This window comes from Struthio camelus, chromosome 8, assembly GCF_040807025.1.
Source record: "Struthio camelus isolate bStrCam1 chromosome 8, bStrCam1.hap1, whole genome shotgun sequence".
NCBI lineage: Eukaryota > Metazoa > Chordata > Aves > Struthioniformes > Struthionidae > Struthio > Struthio camelus.
Genome location: NC_090949.1, coordinates 30,574,255 through 30,598,492, shown reverse-complemented (window position 1 = coordinate 30,598,492; position 24,238 = coordinate 30,574,255). Strand labels below are relative to the sequence as shown.

General features: G+C 38.9%; 1 protein-coding gene across 5 annotated transcripts in view; it reads right to left on the bottom strand.

Moving 5' to 3' along the window:
- Nucleotides 1-3,947: 3,947 nt before the first annotated feature.
- The window catches only part of ELAVL4 (ELAV like RNA binding protein 4), a 65,244-nt gene continuing 44,953 nt past the window's right edge, over nt 3,948-24,238 (bottom strand). For all 5 annotated transcript variants that reach the window (XM_009673611.2, XM_009673610.2, XM_009673613.2 and 2 more), the window contains exons 3-7: nt 22,208-22,311; nt 10,872-11,025; nt 10,267-10,492; nt 8,831-8,869; nt 3,948-4,413 (exon numbers count right to left, since the gene is read on the bottom strand). In XM_009673611.2, coding sequence (XP_009671906.2) covers nt 4,086-4,413; nt 8,831-8,869; nt 10,267-10,492; nt 10,872-11,025; nt 22,208-22,311 — 851 coding nt within the window. In that variant the 3' untranslated portion in view covers nt 3,948-4,085. The remainder of the gene's footprint in view (nt 4,414-8,830; nt 8,870-10,266; nt 10,493-10,871; nt 11,026-22,207; nt 22,312-24,238) is intronic.

The window sequence follows — 24,238 nt, the reverse complement described above, 5'->3', positions numbered from 1 at the left end:
TGGAAACAATGAATTGTATCGGCCTATGTGTCTGTGCTCGATTGTCACAGTTTCAGTGTCACTAGGTAAGTTGACTTCCCCCAGTAAAAATTTAAAGGTAGCTCACTGCTCTCTTGGATGTGCCAATCATAATTTTCAGCATACTGCTGTTCCCTTTCATTGCAGAGTCCTTCCCTCACTGCGACGGAGGTCGGCTGGAGTGGGGGCGCGCTCGCAACTCCCTCCCCCAGGTGATTTTCCAGTTATGCACCAGGCTTGCTAACTGGGGAGAAAAGAGAAATAGGTATCTTACATCCCTGAGCTGTTGCAGATGAATAACTAAGCTTTGATTAAGCGGAAGGGGTTTGGGAGGAAATAATCTGCATCAAAATCCTGGCCTCTCTCAAGTGAGCAGGAAAAACTCCATCGTGTCTGGTGCAGCCATACTGCTACCTTTACCTGCTAGCCTGCACAGTGATTTTCATCTCATTACTTTTCTAACGCAGAAGAAAGGATGGGGGAAAAAAATAGGTGCTAGAATAACACTGTGTACGCTGTAGTATCTGTTAGTTTTATTACAACCACTATTTCTCATGGATTTATTTTTAATTGAAAGTTCAGTTTTCATTTTATTCTAGCTTGCTGCATGTTGCAGTGTCCTGAAGTGTACATGCATGTGTGTGTGTGTATATATGTACACATATATATACATATATAAACAAACACACAGGTGCATGTGTGTATATATATATATATAAAAATATGCACACACTATCCGAGAATAGATGGAATATATTTATCAGGGCGCAGTCTTTAAATAAAGCAAAATGATAACTTCCATGTTTCAGCATTGAATAGTCAGGTTGATTTAAGGATGAATTAAAGAAGTTGAAATTTAAGAACAAACTCATTCTGCGGCCTGAAATTAATTATTATAACCAACATGGGAGCTTAATCTCACAAAAACACAAGTTTATTAATAGGTGAAGGAGCGGAAGAACCGCACAGTCTATCCAGTCCTCTGATATATTTTTCCTAATCTCATTTATGAAATTCAATGTCGCAGTGTTACAAGGTACATATTTTCAATTAGTGAATGTTACAGAACATAAACATGAAGTGAATATTTGTATTAAAGGGATTCAAACAAATCAACTGAAAGAGATATCAACTCTAGTTATAATACATGGCGAAAAGAATCAAATTTGGAATGTGATCATATATACTGTTGTACAGCAGATAATATGTAAACTGTTTCATATTGCATGACATTCATAGCATATTCATAGAAAATTCCGTCAAACTAAATGATGGCTTAAAAACTGTATAACGCTGAAGTTTGCTACTTTTGTTTAATCTTGATATTGACTGAGTCAATATTTTCATTGTGTAAAAATACTGTATATCGTAGAAATCCTTCAGTATCTTCCACATTCAAATAAATAAAGTTAGTTAATTACAATTACAGTTTGGTATTTGGTGTTAAACATCTTAAATGTCCGATTCCTTCTAACCTTCAAAAAGAAAAATAAATAATGAATATGCTTCATCTGGTTTGACTAATACCTTTAAGACCTTGCCTCTGAAATCAGACTATAACATCTACCACATTTGAGGTGTGGCTGGGATTACTAAAACATCTGAACACGGTTAAAAAGGTGGAAAGTCCATAGCCATTCTACACACTTTCATTTATTGTCTGGACAATTAAAGTACAAATAATTCAAACACAACAAGGTTATGAAAAAAACATTTACAATACTTTCCCTCAGAAATGATCTAAACTAGCAAGGTTAACATGAAGTCATTCATTATAACTAAAGTATACAACTGCCTGGTCCTAAGAAAGATTTTTTAAATTATTATTATTATTCAGATAGTAAAACACATCGTAGAGAAAAGATTCTGACATGCCTTCCCCACTAATGCTTAGCAAATGCATCAAAACTTTCCCAGCAAACTGCGCTCATTCATAGCAGATGATGTATTAAGGTTTCCCTGAACATTGAATGAGTGTTCCTTTAAACTAAAATCTAACATTGTTAAAGTAAAAAACTGATAAAATTATGATGCAGCCTTTGCTTTAGTTATTTGTCTACTACAAAAGTTTGCCTCTTCAGTGTGAAAAAACAATACTTAGTCTACATGCAGTTAGTGGGTATAGCATGGAAAAAATGCACAAAATAAGCACAAGTTATAAATAACCATAACGTTTTATTACCATTAAGACTAAACTTGTATTGAAAAGATTTTATATAACAAGACAAGAAAAGCAATAGCAAATTTAACTATCAACTAGATTATGCATAGCGAGTAACTGTTTCTAGTACTCAGGGAAGAGCATGACCCTTTTTTGTTTTAAATATATAACCGTACAAAGCACAAACATACTAAAATGATCAGTGCACTGGACATGGGAGAGCACCCCCTCAGTCATTTTGTTCCCTTAGCTCTGTTTTCCCCAATCTGAATTACATTAAAATAAAGACCCAGTTGTTTTCTTTTCTACTGTGCAGTAAGAAAAAATATTCACAACAAACATGACAATATATCAAACAATATTTCTACACAAGTTACCTTGATACCTCTGTCACTTAAGTATCATAAGAAAACATTTTAAGACATATACAAACAAAACTAGCAAAGTGTTACAACTTATAATAAATTAACCAAAAGAAAAAATAACTTTATATATATATATATTTATATTATATATACACATACACACACAACAAAATGACACAATAATATGCTTCTTCCCATAGTTTAAGTAAACAAATAAGTAGACTAGCCAAACTAGCTATATTTGATTTTGGCCATATGCATCACATCGGCAATTAAATAAATAAGTGTTTCAAGCAACATAAACAGTGTTCCAAATGTGCCAACACAGCCCAATTATATTAGCATGGGCTATAAAGTGAATTTGAAAATTCTTAACAAATTTAAAGCAAATGTATTTTTTTTCTAAACACATTACATTTAACTATGATACTAAGATATGTAAATAATTTTGTAGCACCTACTGCTCAAACCAAGGAAGTTTTTGATCAAAAAATTAATTTTTTAACTTTTGTTCTGCTGATATCCCATACTGATGACTTAAAGAAAAACCGTCTTGCAACTCATCTCCTTGCTTTTGGGTTTTGACTGTGGGTAACTGCGTGCCTGGGAAGAACACTCTCCCGTACTGTATTTAATATTTTTATTACATGCTATGAAAAGATACGAAGATCATCTGTTTGTAGCCCATCCTTCAAAAAACAATCTACTAATCCAGTTTAAAACACACATCTTGATCTCTAAAAAGTTACCAGTGCAGTATGAACATGACAAAGTTGTCAATTTCCCCTAAATTAGCCAGTCAAAATATTTTTTTCTCAAATCCAGATTCTCTTGTAAAAATTCTTTATATTTTATAAAAATAGATTTTTCTTGAAACCCATTTTCAGCAAAGAGACCACCTCTTTGGCAACATTGTTAATGTTATTTAAATTGTTATGTCATCAGGTATCCCCCTTTACCCCATTCCCTAACAGAAGACTGTTTAGTTCACATGATATAAAAGAAAAAAGGAAAAATAAAAAAAGTTGCAAAATTATGTTCTTCTTTTTGCAATTTTTATTGTTCCTCTTTAATTTATGTGGGGGGGTTTACCAATCTGATTGGATCAATGTTTTGAAAAGAAGAAAAGAAAAGAAAAATCTTTTTTTCTTGCTTTTAATCCCATTAGTTCGTAAAAATTGTTTTTGTTTTATTTTTTTTTTTCAAATGAGTGAATGGTCATCTTAAAAAGACCCACCTTCAAGGAAGGTAGTAAAACTAGCTGGCCGGGTAAAAATCCCTGCACATTGTTATCTATGTATATTATATTCAACAACGACAGCTATGAAAGAACATTCAATGCATCAAAGGTTTTTTTTTTTTTCTAAGCATTATAAAATCCTTTCCTGTTCATCACAGGATATCCAATGTTTTAATACTTAGGCAACACTGGCTTATAAAGTCCATGGTTGAATATAAGCCTTGAAGAGTTTTTTTTTTTGTTTTGTTTTGTTCGTATATATATTTATATATATATATTTTAGTAAGTAAGGATATGAAATTCAGGATTTGTGGGTTTTATTGGTTTTAAAGGAAACTTGCAATACTCTGTCTCCTAAACGGTATCCATTAAGGCTGGCAATCGCCATGGCAGCTTCGTCGTAGTTGGTCATGGTGACAAAGCCAAATCCCTTGCACTTGTTGGTGTTGAAATCACGGATCACCTTGACATTATTGACTGCTCCAAAGGGACCAAACAACTGCCACAGCACACTTTCATCTGAGTCGGGAGACAAGTTGTAGACGAAGATACACCATCCAGTCCCAGTATGACCAGGGATATTCATTCCAACAAGGCTCGTCATACCATCAATTGTGATCGGAGAGAACCTACCAAATAAAAAGAGGGGTCTATTCTAAATATATCTCTTGGCACAAAGTACACGGAACCAAGACTTTAAAGTAAATAAACAATCCAATGTTAATTAGGGTTCATGATCCAATCCCTGGAAGATGGGCTTCATAGCCACCTTTGGTCTCTAACTCCTACTTAAATGGAGGGGAGCTGTCCTAAATATAAAGACCAAATCTGGGCATTAAGGTGTCTCCCCTCAAGCACAAACCCTACCTAGATGTATACAATGACCTAATAAAAAAAAATGCTTAAGCACAATCTAGGTCAAAAAGGGCCTGCTCATGCTATCATAAATAGGAGTTCATGTAGTAAGGCCTGTAGCAATTTGCCACATACTTCCATTATTACAATAACGTACTTTCAGGGCCATGGACAATCTATTGCCTTACTTTTTACTAGTTTGCGGTGAAAAATCAGACCCCTTAAGATTAAATTTAAAGATTATTCTGAAACACTATTGTCAGGACTCAGCTATAACACTGGACCCTTTAGCTAAAAATACTACTAAGTTTAGGGAGAGCTCTGTAGGTGGTAAATTCCGATTCTCTTCCTAACAGTTCTTAGTAGACATACATTGCATTGTTCTCAGAAAAGTCCTAGAGCTGGCCACATATATTAAAGAAGATTTATGCAGCAATTGCAGGGTAAAGGAGTGCATAAATCTAATCAGTGAACATCTGCCAGCTAATACCTTCATACCGTGAGACTTCACGGTCCACGGTAGGATCCTAGGCTCTTTGAATAGTCAGTGGAGACAGACATGCTCCTAGAACATCTAATTTAGCATCCTAACTTTCTTCATTGTCTTTTGTGGCCTATTTTCTGAATTTAAGCACTAAATTAGAAACCGAAAGTCAGGCAGTGTGTTTACAAACACAGAACCATCATAGGATAACGTGAAGGTGGTCTCATCCAACCTCCTGCTCAAAGCAAGGCTAACTCTGAAATTAGAGTTGGCTGCTCAGGGCCCTGGCCAGGCAAATTTTGAGTTATCTCCAAGTATGGGACTCCGCAGTCTTTCTAAGCCCCTTCTCTAGGACCATGCTCACTGTGAATGATTTTTCCCTTATATACAGCTGAATTTCCCCTGCTGCAACCTGTTACTGTTGCCTCCTGTCCATTTGCAGCGCATCTCTGAGAAGCTCCATCTTCTTTCTAATGCTTCCTCTAGGTAGTTGAAGACAGCTGTGAGGTGTTAAACTCTGAATTTGCCTTTCCTGAACTTCACGAGGCTCCTGCCAGCCTGTTCTTCCTCCAAACGGCAGCGCTGGCCTGCAGCACGCTGACTGCCCCTCCTCTCCCCCCAGTTCAGGGTCACTCAAATACAATGAGAGCCCATTGCAGCCCATCATTCAGGTTACTAATGAAGATGTTGAGCAGTACCAGTCCTCAGGTTCAACATAATTTTCCTTTCATCAGTTTGATTAAAAAAGTGACACGACTTCTGAAGCAATGTTTTAAAACAACAACTACATATAGGAAAAGCCTTAATAAAAATCTTTTCACATGTAACTTGGATGTGATGGATTTTAATATCCCAAACGAGTAATAATTCCTCAGGACTTTTTGAGAGGGGACTGAGGGAATGGAAGGGGAAATATCTCACAAAATAGCTGAGTAGGCAGTTAGTTCTCATGCTCTCCAAAATTTCTGCTTTGACATTTCTAACATTTTCACATGCATTTAGCAAACTGTATTACGCAGTGTCTATTAAATAACCATAAAAAAACTACACACTTTGATGACTGCTCCCCATTCTGCTGACTCCTGACAGCACTTTATATGTATATATGAGGAAACGAGACACTTTGGAATATATATCTTAAGCTGAGGAACATCACTTGGGTGTACCTATACTATAAACGAGCAGTTTACAAATGCTCACAGCACTGGGCCCTCAGACACACATACAGGTTTACAAAAGCCATTTATAAGAAAGTAAATGGCAATTTTCCTACCGAACTTCACTTTTCACAACGTCCTTTAATTTTTCTCTTGGATACTGAAACTAGCAATATTATCACAATGGTTCAGCACAGCTCTACTATTCTGCAGTATTTCCCCAGCTGCTGAAAACAAAGCTAGCTGGACAAGGCCAATTTATACTACTTCTCTTCACCATAAGACAAGGTGAAATTTTAAAGAAGGACAAGACTGAGAGCTTGTAAATGATCTACAAGCCAACAGCTTAAATTTCTTTTCAAATTTAGAGATGGGACTTTAAGCCCAATGCTGACAAGTAGAAACTGTGCTAGTAATATACGTAGGCCAGCAAAAACTTGTTTTCTGCAATGTCTGAATTTAACATGAGGCACAATGCTAATGTATACACTCTGTAAGTGATGTTACTGCAAAATCTGTACAATGCACAAAGCTGTGTGTGTCACACTATGCTACATTTTAAGGTTTTGCATTTTTAAGATACGTTTCCCTGATGTAAAGAATTAAAGTTTCATATAGTCCACTGGTGAGAAGCTTTCTCCTGGAAACCTTAAGAAGCCGTATAGCTTTCAAATATTTATGCACTCTGAGCACAGAAGCTGCTGTAACCCCCAAGAAAATATACGTGTAACTAGTACGAGTTTATTGACACAAATATAAGACAGCCTACTGCTAGCAGCAAAGCCATAAGTTAGGTAGGTGATCTGAAATTAGTGTCAATAAAACTTTTGTTCCACATCAGCACATCTCATATTCTATCAGTACTACACAGTTTACATGGTGGGGGGGGGGTGGGGGGGGGTGAACAAAACAGAAACTGCACTGAAGATGTTTTAGAGGCAGTTTCAGAAATTTTTACCGATACCGTATTTTTTGCAACCCTTTGCCAGTGCAGTGAGTACAATTGTTCGGGATTTGCTGGGAGAGGAAAATAACTAAGTCACCTAAAGAACGACTATAAAAAAAACCTATAGTGATTTTTAAGATTAACATTGCAGAAGCTATCAGCAGACTCCGAACACTAAGAAAGCAGATGCCTAACTTCAAAAAGGTAGGTGACTAATTTTCTTGGCATCTGTAGATCATATGAAATCAGAAATCAAATTCTCACTTGTTAGGACTAAGTATTGTCTGTCCCGCACCAAAGGCCAGTGAAATTCCGCAGAAGTTACATATTCAGCGAAAAATCCCTGAACGAAGCCATCTTTCTGACAATTCTTTGTAACTGACAGCTACTCGAGACCAAGCGCTCTGGAAGGTTTTTGGCAACGTATCACGGAACAAACGAGAGGGGGAACGCAGGGGAAGCAGCGTGTGGTAAAATCAAGTGGTAATTTCTGACTCACCGTATCACTGTCACCACTAGCTATATAGTTAATAAAACAAATGTACTAATAAATTGATGAGGTAGAGCTTCTGGAAAGATACTACAGCTCTATTTTCAGCATTACTTTCACTTTCAAACATATTCTTAAGACCTGGATTTATCTGCATGATAGCTACTGCGGCAGAAATATGTCCACTACTAGCTACTTTAAAGATATACTTACCATACCATTTACAGGATGAGCTTTAAAAAAAAAAAGCTCAAATAATTTTCAAATGTGGCGAGTAGACCATTTCAGAAGATTAAGAAGTGTTTTCTCATCTTAACTGTGGGGGGATGGCTGGACATCTTTGGGTAACATCAGGAATAAGACTACGCCTTTATTTTGCTGTGAGGTTGGCTTGCGTTGATGTGTGCCATTAGAAAAAACACTAACAATATGTCATCTCATTTTAGCTATCAGATCAAACATGGAACATATTCATGAAACAGCATAAACGTTTACAAATCAGCTGAACTTTAACACGCACGTGCACACACAAACACACACACATCCCTATTTTAAACAAACAAAAAAATAAATCTCAAGAACCAAGAAATATTTGCAACAAATTATCAAACCTGTAACAAAGACACTTAGGGCTGATTAAGGTGCACACAGCTATATTTCAGACTCAACTTGTGAAGATGGCAGATGTAGGAGAATGAAGATCTTACTGTGAGATTTAGACAACAGTAGTATAATTCCATTTTTAGCGGGTAAGGTTTACATTATCAGATCAGAGATTAGTTAAAAACTCAAGTTAATAGTTTTGATTCTGGACAAAGTGCCATTTAGCAGGACGACTGGAGTTAGAATGCTTGTAGCTGTTGCACCTAAACCATTTGAGAAGCCCACCTGTAAATAAAAAAAAGTTGGGGGGAAAAAAAAACAACCCACAGAATTTGTGTGCGTGGCCTTTAAAGTAACAAAACCAACTGAAGTCCAAACTTAAAAAGAATTTGACATGCTGGTGGAAGAAAAGAAGGAATTAAAAAAAATAAAGTTAGTGAATTAAAAAAGTAAATTGTAGCACCAATCTGTGCCAACATGGACATCTGGCAATCTGTGGAATTCTAATTACCTCTTTACGCCATAGGCCATATTAAGCAAATTGTCCAGCCTGAAAAGAGAAGGAGGGTCTTTGGGTTAATGTCTCACAGATGGCAAGATCGCTCAATGGAACTATTATTAATAGCGTTCCATTTTCAAAGAAGAAACGTTCAACAAGTTTCCCACACATCTAAGGAGTTTAACAACTAGCGGCCTGCTCTGTTAAGTTTCAGATTGTGTTTAAATTTCCATCACAGCATATAAAGTAATTTTTTAACTTGTCTGCACCCTTAATGAAAAGCTTCATTCTCAAAGTGTAATTTAAAAAAAATCTACTTTTGATTTGTCTTTTTAAAACTATATTAGTATAAAACTTTTGCAAATAATTCTACTGTTCACCTTACACTTACATTTAACTTGGAACTGGAAAAAAGTCTTGTTTCTAACTGCTTTAACATAAAACTTCTCATTAGGATACATTAAATAATAATCCCCCAGAATACATCAATCTAAATGACTACCAAGTTTTGCAGAATGAATGTAAGTATCTGCATTACACTGGAGTACACTACAGTAAGTCCTTTATCCATGGAAGGACTCAGTGATAACCTCAATGGAAACTGTTAGCATGCCAAAGATATTAAATTTATATTTGGTTTTATATCAGTCAGTTAATGACTGACTTTTCCTATGCTCTTCTTTAATTCATTACCACTTTTCTACACTGAAAAATTTACATTACTTTTCAATAATTTTCTAAAGGCAATATGCAACTCAGTTATGCCAATATGTCCAAATATTTATTATTCTTTTTCTTTTTTTTTAAATAAAGACTTATTTAAATGCTAGGTTGCCTGAAACTAATTCTACAACGTAAAAGTAACAAGAACAGAACGTATTGCCAATACTGGCTTATGAATCAGATGGAAAGAGCATATTCAGAATGCAAAGCATAAAACATCCCTGAAAGTACCTGAAGAATCATACCAAAGACTAACACAAGGTCTCTTTAAAGTAAGAGCAGGTATCTCAGGCTAATAAATTTAATGATACAACTACTGACTGGCACAGACCCAGCTTTTTTCCTGTTACCAATCCACTGTCATTAACATCAAAGTGTGAGATGCATCAAAACTGTAATAATACAGCAGAAAATAAAAGCATTACCAAAAAAAATCAGAAAGAACAGGTTGGTAACTGCTCATTTGATTATCAGTGTAACTCTGTTCTGTCCTCCCTTTTTCTATGAGACTTCATGAGATCTGATTGGACAGTACTTCAGCTGTTTTAGTAAATACAACATGACTACTGCTGTCAGCAGATTTTCCTCCTCATTCTCCAGGAAAGAATATTTAATTTTACAAAGAAAATCAGGTCAGCCTATGCAACTAAAGCATATTTTTCTGCACAGCACCTGCCCTACACCTTCATCACTGGTAGAACTTCAGCTCCTTTCCGGGTAATTACCTGAATCTCTGAGCCTGGTGGTGAAGTGGTCCAGGGTAGCGTCTGTTGGGAGACTGATACAGCTGTGAAAGGAGTGCCTGGCTTGTTTTCTGGCTGGGGTTATTGGCAAACTTCACAGTAATTGGTTCTGTAGCACCGCTAGGCTTCTGGCCATTTAGTCCCTTTATGGCTTCTTCCGCCTCTATTCTCTTATCAAAACGGATAAATCCCACACCTCGAGAAACACCTGGGTAGTAAAGACACGCGAACAAATTAATATACGTAGACGAGGCTGTTTGTACATAACGAAACATAAACATTAGTTTTTACTTAAGAACAGAATACATGGCTTGCAAATTTAAAGACTCCCTATAAAGAAAAATGTCATTCCCCAGTTGTGTTCTTCACCATCAGACTCCACCATATTTTACTCAAACAACATTCTGCATTTTGAGACCCTGCCATTAAAGGAGAGACAGGTATGCCTCCAGACAGTTACATTTATAGAGAGCTAGGTACTGCGTTTTGCACCAAAATCACGTTGCCTTAAAATACAACAGTCAGTAAGCATTTGTGTTTTGCCGTTTCCAGAAAAATATGAATGTATTAAGAAAATTTTTTTTGACCTGTGACTTGATCAACCAGAATCCGTGAGGTGATGATGCGCCCATATTGTGAGAATAACTGTTCTAATTCTTTCTGGGTCATTGTTTTTGGAAGGCCGCTGACATACAAGTTAGCATCTCTGATTGATGCTGAACTTGGACGGGCATATGACACCTGGGGATTTAAGAGAAGGAAATGCACATTAGTTAGCTAGAATAACCCTAGAGTTCAGAGGCTACCTGTTCCGCAAAACCAACAAAACCAGGAAAGGTTAAAAGAACAAAGGAAAAGTTAGAGATAGCTTAAAAACAAATGCAAGGGTTCTTTAAGTGCAGGCACAAAATAACTATTGTTCAGAGGTAGATTAATGTGCAACTTCCTACGCACAGCTTTGTAAATTTACCCCTTTGGGCTGTGGGTGTACAGATGATTTACTGTATCCAACATATAATAACCTTAGATTACATGTAGCATTCTGAAGTTCCTGTGGTCCCCCCACTCTTTTTTTTTTTTTGAAGTGTCTGATTATAAGTGATCAGGCTATTTGCAGAGTGATCTTCGGTGCTATCTTTCTTTGTGTTTTCATCCTGAGCCGGCAGGATCTGTTCTGGATGAACTATAAAGTGCTGGTGAAATTAAACTAAATGAACATCTGCTTGGGGAACTGTATGCTGACACTCATTGTCGTATCTGCAATCTATCAGTAGTTTCCTTGCGCTATAAGCTCAAAATCAGACCATAAAATATTACGGCCAAATAAACAAGAAAATCTAGCCGAGGCACTGCACATATATTGTCAGAAAATTATTAAATAAACTCTCTGAACTGCTGTTCTATCTATGGAAATAGAAATCCAGAACTAAGAGGAAAAAAATAAGATTTACAATTACAATACATGCATAAAAACCCTCTGCACTTTTAAAATTATATATCTACAATTAGAATAGTATATATATTTGAAGTAATATAAGTACTTCCTGGATAAAGCTTAATGGCAAATATTCAGCATGGATCATGAAGAATTACTTTGCAGCACATCTGAAACAGTGTCGGATCTAAACCTGAATATTTTACACTTCATCTTGACTTATTTAAATATAAACAGATCAGTACTTTTCTGCATTATGTCTTAAAACGCATCTTGGGAGGAAACGGGGGGGTCCTGTCATGAATACAATGCATTCAGCAATTGTCTTCCCCTCTTCTCCAGCCTTAGCCCAAACACAAATGATGTCAAATGGATGTCTTTGTGTTTTATGTGTCAAAGAGTTGTCTTTATCTGCTCCACACCTAAAAATAGATGTTGACTCAACACAGAAAATGATGTGAATGACTAATATTCGCTTCTACAATCCTCTGTACATAATAGGAGACAAACTCTAAAGACTTTAGATTAAGATTTTTGGCATCTTCTTTATAACTTGCATGTTTGTACATAACCTTTTAAAACTAACATTTAGAGAGAGGGCTAAAGAGAGGAGGTGGAAAAGTCAGGGAAAGACGAGCAAAAGAGGTTAGTTAAAACATTTACATCAACTGAGGCACGCTGAGGCAGCAACGCACAAAGGCAGTCACAGAAGTAACAAGCAGAAGTGTTCAGAAACACAGACTGGTGCTTAAAAGAAAAGAAAATTGGGGTGGAAACTATTATGTGCCCTACTGATTTAGGACGTTATGGCCCACGAACTCTCTCCGAGGTGCACGCTTTTAAGTTGCACAGTCACAGTTCCCAAACTCCCTCTGATGCACCAAGACCAGCATACACGTGACACCGCTTGGCTCTTAGGTAACTGAAGACCAAGCTGGATGCTTGGGGCAGAGGAAACTAAGGATAACTACATTGTGCTTTTCTCTATAGATACCATGCTTAAAAATATTGTTTGAGGCTGTGCTTGATTTGGTGGTGTCGCATTTTGGTGTCTTCTCATTTAACTCTCCACGTCGGTGCTGCTGCAAAACTGTCATACGACTTGGAGCAGGCTCTGGGAAGACTGGCATGTTCTGCTCAGAAATGACCCAAGATTAAAATAATCTGGCTGCCATGTAAGGGCTGGGATACAAAACCTGGGACCAGCCTAGGGGATTCACTGTGTGCTGTCCAACTTATGCCAGGCCCAGACCAGTACGATTAACCCCCAAGCCTTCAAGAGCATTGCGGTCCCGGAGTTAAGTCCCCTCTCTTGAGCCAGAGAAGTTCTGCTGTTGACCTCAATGCGGCCAAGACGGCGCTGGAGCATTCAGCACATGTCTCTACAAAAATACATTCTGCAAACATCTTACCTTGAGAAGGGCACTGTCAGGTTTCAGACAGCTAGCTTTTAACCTGCTTTAGGAATAACAGTTTAAAAAACACTTAAGAGACTTGGGTGAGGGCTAGGGATCTTATCTACTCCTCAAAACTGAGAGCTGCAAAATTAATAAAGTTCCTGGGAAGAGAGCCAGGGGTTTCCTTTGGGTTTTCTCACACTGGCACATTTACTAACCAAATGTCACATCACTGGGAACATGAAGAGTAGGGGAATATGCAAAACCACCCATATATATGGATATATATATATAAAAAGATATACACATGTATATAAATATATAAATATACACCCCCCCGCCCATACCAAAAATATTCTACCCTGTCCTTGTGAATGTCATGCAGACAAGCACTGGACAGATATACTGTGTACTTTCTCGCAAATTCATCTACTCAGAGCACATGTAAACACGTATCGCCGCTCAGATCTGATTTTAATTCCTCCTGCAATCAAACATTCAGGTTGCAGGGGAGACTGGGCCACAAGCTGCCAAAAGCAACTCAGCTGTCTTTCATATCAAGGAGAAAAGGTTGTGAGTTGAATGGATGCAAGGCTAGTAATGTCAATTATTTATCAGCTTTTGAATCTTTTTCATCCTCCCTCTCAGGTCAGCCAATGACAAATCGATTGGTTAGACCGTGTCATCCTGCTTTCAAGCTATTACTCAACTAGCACTGCAAACTAGGTGTATTCCAGATGTATTAACTATCAAAGGAAGGAAATACCGGCCCTGACCCTCCACCGCAGCAGAAGTTCCCTGTGATGTAAAAGTTATTATGGAGATGAGCCAAAACAAGCTCCCATTTTGTCACTGAAACCTGTAAAGCACTCAGTAAGGACGCTGTATTAATTCTTTATATTGACACTTCTCTCCCATTAGGGATCTCTTTTTATTTTTTTGCTCACAGCAGTGTTAGGGCCCTATAATGAAATACCCCACTGAAAAGGGAAAGAATATGGAAATCTGAACCGCTACAAGAAATTCAAGTAAATGAGCTAGAGTATGCCAAACTATTGTTTGGCTCAGGCACTTCTCAGCATGGAAGTGTTTGTCTGTTTATATGATAGTTGCAGGTCTAATGATAGTGTTATATTTCAGTGCATAAGATCATTCTAGAGTTCTTAGGTCAAATTTGCAAGGAAGATAATAAAATATTACCCAATTCATTTTATGGCTCACTAACCTCCAATGTTCATTTCTATAAATATACACACAGTAACAGTGGAAAAAAAAAATGCATTTGCTAGGATATTTCTCATCTGACATTGAACACCAGTTAGCTTGTGTAAGTGCTTCTCTTCAGTAGTCCTCTCTTAAGAGACTGTGCTACTGTCTCTAAACACGATTGGAGACATGTAGAGGCCAGCATTTCATAACTTCCATGGAAATGCACAATTATTTTCAGTTCATGAGCATGGAAAAAATCCGCAAGTTAGGGCAGTTATTTTTCCCTATTGATTCCTACCCATTTTCCCATGTAGAAAACTTCTGGAAAAATGTCTAACCTCGAGACTCTTCAGAAGGTAAATTGACGCAGTCCAGCCTTTGCAAGCCAGACAGCCTGCAGCAAGAGCACCTGGAGGCATGAATATATCCCATTTGCCTTAAAGAGGCAAGGCTCTTGACTCTTAATGGCAGCCATTTTAACGTTGACACTCAACCATTTCACTGCTGCTCATCTGAAAAGATGCCTTCAGCTCCTATACTAATCCTGGACTTCTCAAACCTTAAGTCCACCTTTAGAAGACTCCTCCCAAAAGTAGGTCTAAATAGAGCGAGTCAGAAAGACCTCGCAGGCTTCTGCCTGCTCCAAAGCCGAGCGGCACTGATGTGCTCTGCCAGCACAGCCACCCTGCCCCTGGTCACGACATCTGCCGACTAGCAACCTAGCGGCTCCCGCCTTTTAAAAACAAAACTTTTCTCTGGGAAGAAACGTGCATCACGCTCTGCATCTAGTGTTACTAATCTGGGGAACGTGAGACCAGACAGGAGCCTTTAATCAGAGCGCGCTGCACGGCAGCACAGGCGTCCCCAGGCCACCGAACCAGCCAGCTGATGGTACTTCTAATCCCTGAGAGACGTATCTCCAGCCTCTAGCAGGTAAGGTGCAGCCAGTGTTAAATGACTCCCTGGACACCTTTCACAAATTGCTTGTATAACACGTTCCAGTGACAAAGGAAATAAACAACTTCATAATGACCTTACTAATTCTGAAAGACGCTCCCTCGCCTCTTTGCATGAGGAGCTCGCAGACGTAGGATTTCTTGCATGATTTTGCATGAGTCACCTAATTTTTTTCTGTTCGAGGTCCAAACGTGTAAGGCAGGGACGACACTCCCTTTCACCCTCGCCCTCTCCTGCTTATTCCATTGCAAGCCCTGGAAGCACTAAACAACGACCGGTCAAAGACTCCTCGCAGGTAAGCGAGCACAATCTTACTCGTTTCACCCACACATAAGACCAGGGAACGTGTCAAATTTGCCTAAAGCAAGAGGACAGAAGAGAAACAGATTCCTTACAGCCACTTCAGGGCCCTTGTCCACGCCCTAATTCTGTGCAAAAATCCAGGTTTGAGAAACCCTCCTTTAAAAGCTATGCACTTTGTCAAAACAAACACACACAGAAAAGCCTCCGGTCCAGATGCTGAAGATCAAAAATCCACAACACCTGCATGTCTGCAAAATGCAATACTTTCTCTTCTCCAAGTCCTTGGATGGGGGACGGTACGGGAGTGACAATGCACTTTACTGTTGAGTGATTTAATATAATTTTACCAAGATTAATTATGATTGCAGGTAAGATACAATGGTCCATCCCATCATTTCAGGAAAGATGTCCACAGATAATAACCTAGAAGCACTCTGGCTGTATCAAGAGCAGGGCTAAGGGAAATAATTGCTCCTGCTCTGTGGAATGAAAAGGACTCACTGGCAAAACCGAAGCAGTTAAAAAGAAATCTCGATTAAGAGCAGATGCACAAGACTAATAGGTACAGGTGCTCTGGTGCATGCTGAAAGCAGCAAAGTCAAATTGGAACTCGCACAAAACGTGGCACTGATAGGTCCTGTTCGTCAGAGCGGCCGAATTACAGCGGGCACTAGGGTGAAAAAGAAATTGTTAACAAGCAGTACAAATTCCAAAAGGTTACACAGACAGAGCCTCCCTCTAAAGAGCAAAAATACAGTAAACTTGCTTGAGTCTTTCCAGATCTGTGGCATCTTTAAACTTCCTGTTCAAGGCTTTATCCTGGGGATCTGCAGTCATAGCAGACTACCTCTTATTTTATGACCTATGGGCTACCACATATTGGAACAAAATGATTATCTTAGTTTTAAAAGGAACTATAGAAGAACTACATCTCAAATCTGTAGCTTGCAAATGCTTATAATCTAAATTCTCATGGAGGAAAAGGAGCACATGCTCTTTTACACCTCTACCATTACAAAGCTTTACCGGACGTCAGGAAAACCAAATGCAGCTGAGTGCTTCTAAATCTGCTTGATCAGCTGTAAGAGCATGTTGGGCGCTGCACCTGCCTGACTCAAAACGAAACGCTGCATCCCTGTACCAGAGGGTGCCCAATGCAACTGAGTAGCTGGAACGCTTAAATGCGCACTCATCTTCACCACCACACAGCCTGCCCAGCTCTTCCTAGCACCTTCCTCCGTAAACACGGCCCACCTTCCCAGTCCCTGCATCTCCCCTCGGTCATTACACCTCAGCCACCCTCTGTGCCTTCCTCTCTGTGTTTCCGTTTCCCCAATCTCCCTAAATCTCCATATGCTCTCGCCGTGCTGCCCGGCCTTTCGCAACATCCCACTTCTTTATCAAGAGCAGAAGCTGCATCTGGTGGCCGGGTCGGCTGCACGGCCGGTGAGCCCCTGGACTGCATGTGGTGCCAGAGGCTCTCGTGGGCCAGCACAGCAGCGGCATCCACAGCCGGGGCGCCAACCGGCTGCTCCCGATGGACCGGGTGGGTGGCTGCGAAGGCCACGAGTGCCACATCCGTCACTCTTGTGCCACGTCTCCCGGGAGTGTTCACCAGCGCTTGTCCACGCGCCCGTCACCTGCGCAGGGGGCCACGCGCGAAGCTGGAAACCGGAGCGTACTGCTGGAAAACGCAGGGAGCCAGCTCCTCAGCAGAGCATCACGCTGGGGGCATGCAACACAGGAGCTTTGCTGCTGGCACTACCAGCCTGCCAACAGCTTTCTGGCTAGAATTCAAATAGCTGGTTTTAACTTTTCAAGCCCTAAGGGGTTTGGGGCTGGATGAGGAAGGTGCAGCTTCCCTCTGTGCTGCGCGCTGCGGCGGCGGCGAAGGCTGGCAGCCTGCTCCCGCTTCGAGCGGCGAAGGGCAGTCGGGCTGTAACAGCTTCAGCCTCCTTCCCTTCATGTACCGCCCGCGTCCGATGCAACTGCTGATTGTGATTCGAAGGCAATCTTTTATCTTGGGTGTGACTTTGCAAGACCAATGAAATTTGAGATGGCTATGATTTGGTTATCCTGTAGTGATAGTCTGTAATTTTGCAGATAATTACAGAAATTAGCAGGGACAGATTTATATCCTGAATTTTGTAAAAATACCTGGCCATTTAGAAAAATGCCAGAGAAATAAAAAAAAAAATAGTAAGAGCTATGAGTAGTGTTACTACTTCTTGTTTCCAAAAAACCACAAGAATATTTCCCCCCTAGTCCTATTCACTACATTTTAAAACTAGCACCATGCTGCCCTATCAATCAAAAAAATGAGTTAAAGGCAAAAGAAAACATTTTGAACTAACAATAGGAAGCGTTAAATATCAGTAGTTACATTCCACATTAATTATTCATTTAACTGAAAATGTATAATAATTTGAGATGCAGAGAAAACCTCTGGCCATAGTGGAATGATCCTATTTGTTTGGTATTTTATCACCTTACGGATTTGATAAGCCCTTGATTTCTTCCAATTTTTAAATTTATTAGACCAACTCAGACTCTTTCTCTCCTCAGTACGGAGACTTCTGCGTAGTCTAACAGTTGTCACAGCATGTTGTCCACTTTTGCGAGAGAAAAAAAAAAACCAAACCAACCTATTTCTCCAGCAACAGAGAAAAGGAAGGAGAGGGGGATACAGGACTGCACTTTAGGTAGTCATTTGCTCTTTTTGATTTCAAGCCTCCTTTCAAAATCCTAATCTGTCCTTGCTCTACTGTCCTCCAACATGAAGTCAGATCACCTGAACCACCATTTAAATTGTAAAATGCTTCCTTCACATCCTTTCAGATGCGGCCCATATTTCCAGTGCAAAGCAGCACAGTTTAAAACGATCTGTACCCCATGCATCACACATCTTGTTTTCTTTTTGATACTTGATGCAACTGAACTGCTAGGCAATCTTCAACAGCAGCAGTGACCTTTCATGTGCTTTTATGGATGGGCAAATTTAATTTCTAAAAACAGTTTCCATTTCTCAAATATGTATTTACTTCAACGCATGCTGTATCTTCACTCATTCTAAACTATTTTGTCAAATTATGTAAAGCTTTAGCTGTAAAAATAAAGTGAGGTCCTTTTTCCTCACAGAAGGATGATGGATGATGCTACGAAATGGCGTAAATAAAATATGCACTACGATCAGCTGAGGAGGAACGTAGCATGTATAACCTATTACCACCAAGCACACGACACTCCCTTCAATGCTTTCCTCAAACAGATATTCTGTAAATAGTCACCTCTCGACTTTGACTTGAAAGGGCATCACTGATTTAAATAAAATACACATAAATATTTTAGCTGCTACAGTGAAAAGGGTTTATTTATTGTAACACAATAATAAAAAGAACACTTCTTCAGTTATTTTAGTCTGCACATCTGAGTGCAAACTGTGCCTAGCTGTTTTGCTGATCCTGCTATAAAACCAGCTCCTCCTGTGAATGCATGGCTATTTTGCAAGGCGTGAGGAAAGAGAGAGAACATTAAGCTGCCACGAAATGTTACAAAAAGGACAGAATTTGGGGACACATGCTGAACTTGGAGCTATTTAAAAATCTCACTCTTTTTGAACAGGAATTAAGCCTTACGGAGTCAAAAAAATGAGTGCCAATACGCCCCTCAGAGCCACCTCCTACTCAGCCTAGGTGCAAGGGAGAGCAGAGCGCAGGCAAGGTCTGTTTGAGCAAGCGGATGGGGAAAAGCCAGCCAGCTGGACCAAGGTGACTGGGGAAGTGGAGGTAATTTGCCCCTGCAAAACAGCTTTCACAGATTATCGCTTCCCCAAAGTTTCTACCAAAACAGCTTCCAGACAAAGGGTAACCAAAGAAACCTGCACTACCTGCAGAGGCACAGCTACGCAGCCTACGGCGCGTGGTCACAGGCCAAAGGCTGAGCCTACCCAGCAACATGACATTACAGATTCATTCCTGGGCTTAAAAGCAAATCACATTCACAAAGCAAACAGAATAAAAGTACTTGGTACTTATTCGATTCAATGTTATGCCAGTACTTAATCAAATGTTTTTCAGTTTAACACCCAACTATGTACTACCAAATTATTTTCTATATGCTCTTTTATGAGCGGCTTTTTTTTAATGCTTAGAAAGCGCACTTTTTAATAAACTGAAAAGGGCATCTAGCTAGAATAAAAGTAATAGGCTCTGATAATATAGTAATTCCATGAATCAAAATACTTCAACCTTACTATGAATCACACTGAAATGCTGGAAAGGGGACTGTGGGGGCAACAGAGAAACTAGCAGAATTTAGCAGCACTGAGTATGATTTCTTACTGCTTTGCAAGACTTTCGAACTTAAATGCAGTCTCCTCCAATGACCCAGGTGCTGCCAGGAACATTAAAAATATATGATTCATAACTTTGTTAGTGTGAATGCTGGGAAACCTCCATCCACACCACACAGTACCCAGGGAAGTAGATTTAATTTAAATAAGAGTCCTAAAAGCAACAACAGGATTAAAACAATGGAAAAAAGCACGGGGGTAAGGCGAGGCAGTAAGATGCCATTTTGTAATTTGTATTTGTGCTGGAAATTGCTGATTAAACATCTGTGCACACAAAGCCTGGCTATTTAAAATGAAGATGACTTTGGGTTAGTTTTAGGTGACCTTGCAAATACTTTTTTAAATAAATTGTTTTACATTCTTCAGTGATTGGGAAGAAATGCATAGTGTGTATACAACTCTTGTGTATGTAAAGTCAGATCAATCTCTTACTTATTTAAACTTAATAGCTTTCAAGAGCCCAACAAAATGTCATGTATTCTGTAAAAGTCTGCTAGTTATTAACAAGCATAAAATAAACCCAAACCTAATAAACCACCTGTCGCACGATTTAAAGCAAATTAAAACAACTGAAGAAAAAAAAAAATATTCTTCAAAGATGTTTTAGCATGGCAAGGACCTAAATAATACAAAACTTTCACTGTAAAACATAAAACTACTCCGGATGTAACAGTTCAATTTTGTTTTATTCAGTGTGCGTAAGAGAAACTTAAAATAATGTTTTTGGGGCTTAGGTTTTTGTTCTGTTTGCTTTATGTTTGTTTGTTTTTTGTAGCTTACATGTTTTCTGTAGCCCTGGAATATCAGAAATACAACAGCACTGCTTTCATTCACAAAGCCAAAAAATGAGATGTGAAGAAAAATAGATATTTTAATCAATTTTCTTGCTGCTCAGCTTTCCACTGCAAGTGGAAACTGCAGAGTCTGAGCATTACATTTCCACCTGCAGCAGTCGATAAGATAGTAGACCTTGCTGCTTTACCTTATACATTCTTATATTTTTTCCTGTAGATTGAACTGTATAAAATCCTGCTGTGAGCACTTTGATATATGGCACATACACTTATATATGGGATGGACCTGTCCAGGGATGCTTGGAAACACTGTTCTCTAAATAATCCATATAATTAGTCTGTCTTCATAACACTCAGCTCAACGCTTCTGTTCTTAACTAATCAACCTACTTAACCAGGAAAAATTTGCTTGAAATAATCCCTAGAAATGCACAGGAATTCAATACATATTTTCACCTCAGGAAACACTTTGTCCAAACCATAACCTTTAGTGAGAAAGCCTAAGTACAACTAAATTATTGGCCATATAGTATCTTTCACAAGATATAAAACTATTGACATAGTTGTACCGATATTTTCAGAAGTAAAAATTCTATTTATACTCTGTAACATTTTTGGCTTTGAAACAGAAGTTAAATACAGGAAAAAAAATTAAAAAAATAGCACAAATCAAAAGCCAGGATTCTAAAAATGATCAAAGCTATTTCAGTTAATCTGAATCAGATTTGCTATTTGTTCTCCTTCAATTTTTTCATTTACAGACATTCTTTAAGTCTGATTATTTGTCAGAATTTAGGATGGGAAAATTTTCTGTAAGCTGTTTCAAAAAGCTTCATCAGCCATGCAGCAAAAAACGTGACAATGTAGAAATTTGCTTTTCTTGTGAGACCACTAAAGAAGGTCATTGAATAACTAATGGTCTATTACGACAATGAAATGAGAGACTTCAGTGGGACTGCTAATCCCTCTAGCTTTTAAAAGAATAAATCAAACTAAGGATGGGAAAATTGAAAAAATATACTGTTTTTTGAAAGTGATACATTCTAACTTGAGAGAAACTTGCTTTCAACACCTGACAATGACATGAGTGTCACTGAAAAAGAAAGTGTGTCAAGTTATTTTGCATTTAAACCACCACCTTGTTATTTATGAATAAACAATCACGTATTTCACCTCTGTTTTATATAAAAGTATCACTAGGGCCGTTTTATTCTACATTTAAATCCCACTGCAACACTTCAAAGAACTCTGTTACTTTTTGCCCCCCAACCAATACTAACAATTACAAAGAAGAGAAATTTCACCTTCTGCTCATCCTTCTATTGTTCTAAGGAGGAGCTTTCCATTGTTCTAAGGAGGAGCTGCGAGCTGTGCCCCTTGGGATGCTAGATTAAAATAGTGATGAAATTGCCAGAAATTGTTTCAACTCTTATCTCCTCTTTGTGAATTTAGCAAAAGGCTCTTTGTATCGTCTTACCTTTATGGTTTTGGTCTGGAGTCTGAGTCCATTTAAAGTGTTAATGGCTTTCTCTGCATCCTTTGGATCAATATAGTTAACAAATCCGTACCCTAAACTCTGCCCTGTTGAAACACAAGAAACAAACAAACAAAAAAAGGACTTAGTATCTTTTTAGCACATAAAAAATTTCCAAAAGTGGAATCAAAATTTTCTTCCATTGTTCGTTTTCATCACTGCTTTCACCTGTATTCTCTATGCCGTTCTTCACCATTTCATTATCTCCTTAACACAGTAGGAGGCAACGTACAAATTTTAAATAGTTGCTCTAAAATCCCTACTTTAACAATGAAAAGCAAACCCCTCCGGTCCCCTTCACCCTCCCTTCTCCAAGAGATTACTGAAAAGTATGTAACCCAAGGGTTGACATCAGCAGAATTTATATAGAGTTTGGTGCCAAGTTCATAATACAGATAACTGGTTGACTGGCCAGAACAGCAACGAGGCTACCACTTAAAACAGTTTAAAACAAAAAAACAAAAAAAAACAAAAAAACCCCACACAACACTGCTACCATTTATGAATAATATTATAGGTTTTAAAAACATGAAAGTTCAGAAACAGCGTTATAACATTAGCCTTAAAGGAGCTGACTGAGAAATTCACAAACATCTTCATGTATCATTTCGCTGCTTAGCGAGCGGCCAGTAAACAGGAAGAGAAAGGACGGATCAGACTGCACCAGGATAAGGAATAGCATTAAAGCTTCCCTCACCGTATTAGTGATGACAGCCAAACAAAAGCAGCACAACAACTGCTGCTGCGCGTGGGACGGCAGGAGCCCACTTAGCAGCCCAAATCATTTCGACTGCTTCTGTTTTACTAGTAAGATCTGTATTTATGTTTGTAGCAGAAAGAGAAGACCTGGTTAATAACTCGGGCAAGTAACATGGAGCTGGTGAGGCAGCGCTATTAGCGCTAGAGACATTCATTCACACAGGGGAGGGACAAAGCTGCATGCTTGTAATGGACAATGGAAAACTGCATCACAGAGATGCCTTCTCCCGATTCCCAAGTATCAGTTTTGCAAGACCAACATGAAAGACAACGGCTTCCAAATTCCCTCATCTTATACATCCTATTGAGGTTATTTTGGACATTTGGAACATATAGTAATTCTTATGTTTTTTTCTTAAGGCACATAATTCAGAGCATATAAACACAGGTAACCAGATTTCAAAAACAAGTCCAAGGCAATCGTTTCTGTTTCAGCTACCCCACTTCTCATATACTCCTAGTGCACGTCCGGAGAATGCCCGGGCAAAATACGACCTGCCTCTGGGCTCTGCTGTAGGCAGAGATCTCAGTGATTCTGCTCGCAGGCACTGGAGCAAGGCAACACGTGAAAAAAACCCTCCCAAGGAGAACAGTAACGCTTGTGAACGTGGCTTGCCAGAAGATTTCTGTCTATCTGCAGTAGTGCTGAATGGCAAACCAGCCCCTTCTCGCATGGGAAAGCGGAGGTCGTGAAAGCAGCTGCCTATCAAGTGCCTGGATGCTCCTTGGAGGCACAGGCTCTGCCACCGAAGCACAGAGCTGCGGTACTGTCTCTCCTGGACCACAAGATTTCTGTGATTCTGTGACTCTGTTTTTCTCAAAATTAGACACTGCGAAAAGCACAGTGTATGCTGTAATAGAAATACTGGGGGTGCTTCTGTCTTACAGAACGCGCTCAGACACTAAGATATTCCATAACCTAGTTAGCAGCTCTTAAAGATCCATGGAAGCACTGTAGTTCATTCCTAAAATGCCCACATGCAGGAGTATGGGTAAGAAAGGCTCTTTTAAACTACAATACGTGCAGACAGCAATTGCCTCCAATCAATTTAACTTGAGAAAAAAAAAAGTATAACATACCTATCCTTCCAGGAGAGCTCGACTGCAACAAAAATACTCTTACCCAAGTTACATGACATGACCAAGAAAGGATTAAAGTCTGACTGAGCAAGAAACCAGCAGCAGAAATATTTTAAGGATACTTTTCACACTATG